Source organism: Nuphar pumila, chromosome 12 (genome assembly GCF_984573655.1).
Source record: "Nuphar pumila chromosome 12, dmNupPumi1.hap1.1, whole genome shotgun sequence".
NCBI classification, from domain to species: domain Eukaryota; kingdom Viridiplantae; phylum Streptophyta; class Magnoliopsida; order Nymphaeales; family Nymphaeaceae; genus Nuphar; species Nuphar pumila.
The window spans coordinates 26,687,513-26,694,741 of record NC_143260.1 but is presented as its reverse complement, the minus strand read 5'-3'; the positions used below and the strand labels follow the sequence as shown (position 1 = coordinate 26,694,741).

At 47.1% G+C, this 7,229-nt stretch overlaps 1 protein-coding gene across 1 annotated transcript; it reads left to right on the top strand.

Moving 5' to 3' along the window:
• Positions 1-1,991: 1,991 nt before the first annotated feature.
• LOC149820394 (uncharacterized) lies at positions 1,992-6,831 on the top strand. The gene is made up of 3 exons (XM_089983163.1): positions 1,992-4,128; positions 5,555-6,022; positions 6,280-6,831. Exons 1-3 carry the CDS (start codon positions 1,992-1,994, stop codon positions 6,666-6,668), a joined length of 2,994 nt encoding a protein of 997 aa, XP_089839289.1. The 3' UTR covers positions 6,669-6,831.
• Positions 6,832-7,229: the final 398 nt, after the last annotated feature.

The following is a 7,229-nucleotide window of genomic DNA, read 5'->3' as shown; positions in this document are numbered from 1 at the left end:
AGGGAGAGAACTAAAGAGAGAGAAGGAGGTACAGGTGATTTCTAAAAAAGGGGGTGGGAGTCTTATTTATAGAGTTTGGGTGTAGACCCTACCCAAAGAATAAGCATAGCCCTTCTTTTCGATTTCTCTCTATTTTTTTCAGATAAGGCCGAATGTATCTTCTATAGGGCCCACCTAGATATTTTCATGAGATATTTATATGAGGTTTACAAGATATTTTTGTGAGATATTTTTGTATTGGACCCCTATATTTTTTAGATTTCATCGATATTTTTTGCGAAAAAAAAGTGAGTACGAGACGAAACAAATTGTCTCTACGAAATTCTCTCATTTTGCCAAATGAGTGTGATATGGATCCCTGAATGTTTTGAGTATATGTCTTTGAGGTTATATAAATCATAAGTATAATTGGCTCTACGAAATCTCTTTGTTTTGCATTCCAGGTCAATACAAGTAAAAATACATTTTATTTTTATTCTTAATGTAAGTCTGTCTCCGAATACGAGAAGTGAGGCATGAATGAAACGGATGTGTGGACACTAGTGCTATAAATAAAAAGTTGAATGAAATGGAAAGTGAGATACAATTTGATATAAAACAATTTAAAAATTAAGTGAAAGCAAATAAGAAATAACATGAATACATGTATAAAACCATATAAAACCAACAAGTATTATTTTTAATATAAAAAATCTAAAAAATTAGGGTGAAGTGAGCGAAATGTGACAAGAAACTAGAGGGAAACATTAAATGAAAATAAATCAATTTCAGGAACGAAGAGAAAGCAAGCATCCTACTAAAGAAAATCGAGTTTTCTATAATTAGGAAGCCAGTCTCTCAAAGTTCACCTTCTTTCAAGGAAGTGTGCTTAAGGAGCAATCTTACGAGAAAGAAGGAAGTGTGCTTAAGGAGCAATCTTACGAGAAAGCATGCAGTAAGAAGCTTCTGATAACTAGGGTTATCATCATGTCATCGAGGGGTGCAAATGAATTGGATATGGGTCAGATCTAAATAAAAAAAAGAGTTAAACAGTAAGTCCGAATTTGAATCTGTATTTTAGTAGAATTGAATCTAGATATGAATTTTATATTTGGATCCGGTGGAAAAAACATGATTACATGTAAAAAACCACAAACATAATTGAATGATCAGAATTTGAAATACCTATATGACAAAAATTGCTTATCCGAATCAAAGTATGACTAGGAATTGAAAACAAAGTGGAATATATTTTGAGATCCACACTCCACAAAAAGGTGCTGGATTTGGATAAAAAAAATTAAACTGAACCCCATCTATTTCACCACTATTGCGATCTGGATCTCAATTTAGTGTTGGACCTCTAAGTTGAGTTTGGAAATTCATAAATCAGACTTGGGTCAACACAGTGTTCATATCTTATGGGCACAGAATCTGGATCTACTCCACCATATCATGCGTATGCATCCGAGTGGCTGATGAGACACATCTCGTTCAGTTTCGATTTGGAACCATATTTGGATCCAAACAAAAGAAAAGGTTGAGAAGATTTTGGAGAGAACAACTGAAAACCTTGCATCGTTGCGGGTGCTTTATGTCGGGCTTTGTTTTTTAAACTCACAATCGAGCGAGAACATCATTCCCAAGTACTACTCGAACTCGGAATCGGACTCCGACTCTCCCCGAGACGATTTATAAATATGAACTGGTATTTAATTCATGAAGGTTAATTTCGTCATTTTCGCATTTATCTCTGCATGGATTCCCGCCTTCTCTCTCTTCTGGTTTTAGTGAGAGAGTGAAGTGTCTCCCTCCTCGCCATTGCACGAAGACGCGCAAGAGAGAGAGAGAGCGAGTTTCTAGGGAGAGAGAGACACTTCCCTCCCCCATTTTCGTCACTACCTACCCAGAAGCACCACTGTAAAAAACCTATCCCCTGTCTGCCGCTCCATCTCTGCAACTCCCTCTATCTCTCTCTCTCTCTGATAGAGATGTACCCACCAATGAAGAAGATGCAGATATGGGTCATCTCGGTCATCGTCTTCCTCCTCCCCTTGTCTCCCATTCCGACCGTCTCCGGCGATGGGGGAGACGCTGACGCACTCCTCGCCCTGAAATCCACCCTCTCCGATCCCCAGAACGCTCTCTTCTCATGGACCCGATCCTCCGAGACCACCCTCTGCCGGTGGGAGGGCGTCACCTGCGACCCCGCCACCGACCGCGTCGCCTCCCTCGACCTCACAAACATGTCCCTCTCTGGCACCGTGTCGCCGGAGATCGGCCGCCTCCGCCGCCTCGTCAACCTCTCCCTCGCCGTGAACCAGCTCACCGGTGATATTCCGGCGGAGCTCGGCCAGCTCGCCGCCCTCCGCTACCTCAACTTCTCCAACAACATTCTCAACGGAACCTTCCCCTCCCGCCTCTGCCGCCTCCGCCTCCTCCGCACCCTCGACCTCTACAACAACAACCTTACCGGGCCCCTCCCTGTCGGAGCCCCCCGGATGGCCGCTCTCCGCCACCTCCACCTCGGTGGCAACTTCTTCACCGGAGAGATTCCTCCCGCCTACGGCAGGTGGACGCAGCTCGAGTACCTCGCCCTCTCTGGCAACGAGCTAACCGGCCGGATTCCGCCGGAGCTCGGCAACATCACGGAGCTCCGCGAGCTCTACCTCGGCTACTTCAACACCTTCGATGGAGGCATCCCAGCGGAGCTCGTCCGCCTCCGCAAGCTCGTCCGCCTCGACATGGCCAGCTGCGGCCTTTCCGGCCCGATCCCGCCGGAGGTCGGACGCCTGACGCTCCTTGACACCCTCTTCCTCCAGGTGAACAACCTCGATGGGGAATTGACGCCGGAGCTCGGGGATCTCGGAGCCCTCAAGTCGCTCGATCTCTCCAACAACGCCTTCACCGGCGAGATCCCGCTGGAATTCTCACGTCTCCGGTCCCTCAAATTGCTAAACCTCTTCCGCAACCGACTCTCCGGTGGGATCCCGGACTTCCTGGCGGACCTACCGGACCTAGAGGTCGTGCAACTCTGGGAGAACAACTTCACGGGGTCGATCCCGCCGGAGCTCGGCCAGAGCGGCAATCTCGTCCTCCTCGACCTATCCTCCAACAAGCTCACCGGAAGCATCCCGGCGGAGCTCTGCTCCGGAAACCGCCTCGAGACCCTCATCCTCCTCGGTAACTTCTTCTACGGCCCCGTCCCGGCAGAGCTTGGCCGGTGCCAGTCGCTCAACCGAGTCCGGATGGGCGACAACTTCCTCATCGGGACGATCCCGGAGGGCTTCCTCTCCCTCCCGAACCTGGTCCAGGTCGAGCTTCAGAACAACTACCTCTCCGGCGGGCTCCCCGTCCCTCCGTCTGCGTCGCTGACTCTCGGGCAGCTCAGCCTCTCCAACAACCGGCTCTCCGGCCCCCTCCTGGCAGCGATCGGTGGCTTCTCTTTGCTCCAGAAGCTTCTTCTCGACGGGAACTCCTTCTTCGGCCCTATCCCACCAGAGATCGGCCGGCTCCAGCAGCTCTCGAAGCTCGACCTGAGCTCCAACAGTCTCTCCGGGCCGATACCCCCGGAGATCGGACGGTGTCGGCTTCTCTCCTTCGTCGATCTCAGCGGCAACAACCTCTCCGGCGAGATCCCACTGGAGATCACTGGCATGCGGATCCTGAACTACCTGAACCTGTCGCGGAACCACCTGGTGGGCAGCATCCCCGCCGGAATCCAGGCAATGCAGAGTCTGACGTCCGTCGACTTCTCCTTCAACAATCTCTCCGGAGAGGTCCCGGTGACGGGGCAGTTCTCATACTTCAATGCGAGCTCGTTCGTGGGGAACCCGGGCCTGTGCGGGCCGCTGGTGGGGATCTGCGAGTACGCTTCAGGAGGGCTGGGCAGCACCGGCCGGGGAAGGGGCGAGGTTGGGGGTAGGCTGGCGATGTCGAGGCTGGTGCTGGTGGTGGGGCTACTGGTGTGCATCGTAGCCTTCGGCGTGGCTGCCGTAGTGAAGGCCCGGGCGCTCAGGCGGGCCAGCTGGGCGCGGGCTTGGAAGATGACCGCGTTCCAGCGGCTGGACTTCACCGTCGACAACCTGCTCGGCTGCCTCCATGAGGACAACATAATCGGCAAAGGTGGGGCCGGCATAGTCTACAAAGGTTACCTCTCTCTCTCTCTCTCTCTCTCTCTCTCTCTCTCTCTCTCTCTCTCTCTCTCTGATTATTTGAATTTTTGAACTGAACTTTTGGTGGCATTGTGAGTCTTGTGACTTATTGGACCCTTGGTCACAATTGTTTGATGGCTCAAGATGATGAGGAATGGTTGAGATCTCTATTATCTAATGGCGTTGCATTTGCTTCGCTTTATGCTAAGGTATGTGGATGTTGATTCTGGTCCATGTTGCAGATCTCTTCAATGATCGGTTCGATTGGGTGAGAGGGTTCTTGGAAAGTTTTTTAAATTATGTAGATTTTGATGCTAATGAGGGTTTTTTTGGAACAATGTTGATGTGTCCCTTGGCTGAGTCTGGTCTGTGGATGAATGACACCGATCCCATTAGGTTGGGTCCAGTTATGTCCATTGCCTGACCAAATTAGTAAGGCATTGATGAGGCAATAGGCATCTTTTTGCTCCAATGCTATTGACGGAATGCTCCTTAGGAAGGAACCAAATGATACCGTAGGATTGCCACTTTATGTTTACAGTAATTTGTGGTCGACTATGTGTTTGGTTAACCAAAATGGTACAACAAAAGCATGTCCTGATTTTATCGCTTAATAACCCAAAAAGGTCATGGAATCAAGTTTAGGTGTTGGCGTCGAAAGTTTTAGGTCATGTGCTAATATGTGGATGGATCGGAGAAATAGCAATTGTAGAGTCTACTTGTGCAGATTGCATAAAGCCTCATTAAGTGGGACCTAATGTGGCCATATCATATCTGGAGCACATCTTGTTTGGCCCAACATTTTTGACCCACTTCCGTTTCACTGGTATGGTACAGCATTAATTTTGTCCTTGGACTGAATCTCTGCTCTTACGAGTGCAAGTTGGCAGAAATGATTTTGGTGTTTTGTATGTTGCTAATGGATCAAAATAATGTCCAAGTCTGATGCAGAAATTAGGCCACCAATCTAGGAATTGTGCCCGTTACTATGTTCCAAGCAACCATGCAAGCAAACTGGTGAATGATGCCACCAGCTATGTCGCATTGATTCTTCAACTTGCCCTCGCATCGTATCCCTTTGTATATTATTTTTAATAGAAAATTGCGCAAAAATGGCGTGTCTTGTGTCCTTTTATCCGTGTCCTTGTGACAGGCCACCAGGCACCAGACAACACTGATAAACACTAAGAGTTGCTTCTCTTTCTCAAGCGCTGCCTGCATAAGATAAGTACATTGAGCACATTATTGGATGTTCTGTGTGTGCCCAAGCTCTCAGTAGGTTTGTTAGTTGGGCACCTAATAAGTTTATTGGCACCACTCTCAATTAAATATCTTGCAGAATTCAATGGTGATGCCCTTCATGTTTGGATGATTCTCTATCTATGCCTTTAGCCTTCTACCTAATGATCACCTCAAAGCAGGTGTAATGCCCAATGGCGATCAAGTTGCTGTGAAAAGGCTGCCACCAATGACAAGAAGCTCATCACATGACCATGGCTTTTCGGCTGAGATTCAGACTCTTGGAAGTATTCGTCATCGCCACATTGTTCGTCTTCTGGGCTTCTGTACCAACCAAGAAACCAACCTTCTGGTGTATGAGTACTTGCCAAATGGAAGCCTGGGCGAAATGCTGCACGGCAAGAAAGGTAGCCACTTAAATTGGAGCACTAGATGCAAGATAGCTATGGAAGCGGCAAAGGGCCTCTGCTATCTCCACCATGACTGTTCTCCATTAATCGTCCATCGTGATGTTAAGTCCAACAACATTCTTCTGGATTCCAACTTTGAAGCTCATGTTGCTGATTTTGGACTTGCCAAATTCTTGCAAGATTCTGGCACCTCTGAGTGCATGTCAGCCATCGCTGGCTCGTATGGATACATTGCACCAGGTAAGATTACATGCAATCCCATGCAATATTATGTAATTTAATTTTTGCGGATTACCTGGTTGCCCAACTTCATTGCCAATTTCCGAGATGAAAGACTAGATGTGTTTTCCGTGATTCAACCCAGTACAAATTGGATCACAGCTTGAACAATCATAAGAGATTATTGATAACTATGTGCATATTTAGACAATAAAGACCAAGCGTCGTGTTTGTGTTGCCATTCTTTCTGATTGTTTTTTGTACTTGCTTGGTGATAGAGTATGCATACACACTCAAAGTCGACGAGAAGAGTGATGTCTACAGCTTTGGAGTCGTGCTGCTAGAACTGATCACGGGGAGAAAGCCAGTCGGTGAATTTGGTGATGGTGTTGACATTGTTCAATGGGTGAAGAACACAACTAATTCAGCCAAAGAAAAGGTTGGGAAGATCATTGACACTAGAATCTCAGGTGTGCCCCTAAACCAGGCCATGCACATGTTCTATGTGGCCATGCTCTGTGTCCAAGAACACAGTGTTGGGCGCCCCACCATGCGTGAAGTAGTACAGATCCTCTCGGAGCTGCCGGAGTCTGAAGATAATACCAGTGATAGCTCAAATTTTTCACTGGAAGAAGCTGTGAAAGAGGCAAAAGAAAGACAAGTGTAGGTTGATCTCCCTTAGGGAAGTTTTGGATATCTAACTTCTAGCTGTTAGGTGGCGTGGTTTAGTTTTATTGTACAGTTTTCTGGTTGGAATGCTCTGTGTTGCCAGATTTTGTTGCCTTGCTTTGCTTTGTAACATTTTGAACATTGGAAAATACTAAAAGGATCAAGTGCATTTATGGCCAAGATATATCCTGATAAAGAGTTAATGTGATTGATTTTTAGAGCTTATTGCAGAGCAAGTTGGTCGGGTTCTTGTGCACAAGCCCAAGATTTAAAGTTCAAATGAGAATTCCATGAATCATGGTAACTGGAAAGGATTTGTGAGAACTGGATTTTTTTCAATTGGAAGTGGGTCGTTTGGGAGTGGGGGTGTTGGAGAGAGAAGGGATGTTGGTGCAAAATGCACCTAGTTATCCAGAAAATTTAAGATAATTTGCTATATTTTTTGGCCTTTTGCCTTTCGTAGTCAACCAGTTGGAATCGGAAGCAGATCAGGTCATGCTGAACATGAGCGTACGGCCACGATGTCGCATGAGAAAAAACGCTCATGTTCAGCATGACC

What these genes read in the sequence shown, in the direction of transcription:
- LOC149820394 (XM_089983163.1), top strand. Translation starts at nt 1,992, where the DNA reads ATGCAGATATGGGTCATCTCGGTCATCGTCTTCCTCCTCCCCTTGTCT. An exon ending in GGCCGGCATAGTCTACAAAG is followed by an intron (nt 4,129 to 5,554) that starts GTTACCTCTCTC and finishes ACCTCAAAGCAG; the next exon opens with GTGTAATGCCCAATGGCGAT. An exon ending in GTATGGATACATTGCACCAG is followed by an intron (nt 6,023 to 6,279) that starts GTAAGATTACAT and finishes GCTTGGTGATAG; the next exon opens with AGTATGCATACACACTCAAA.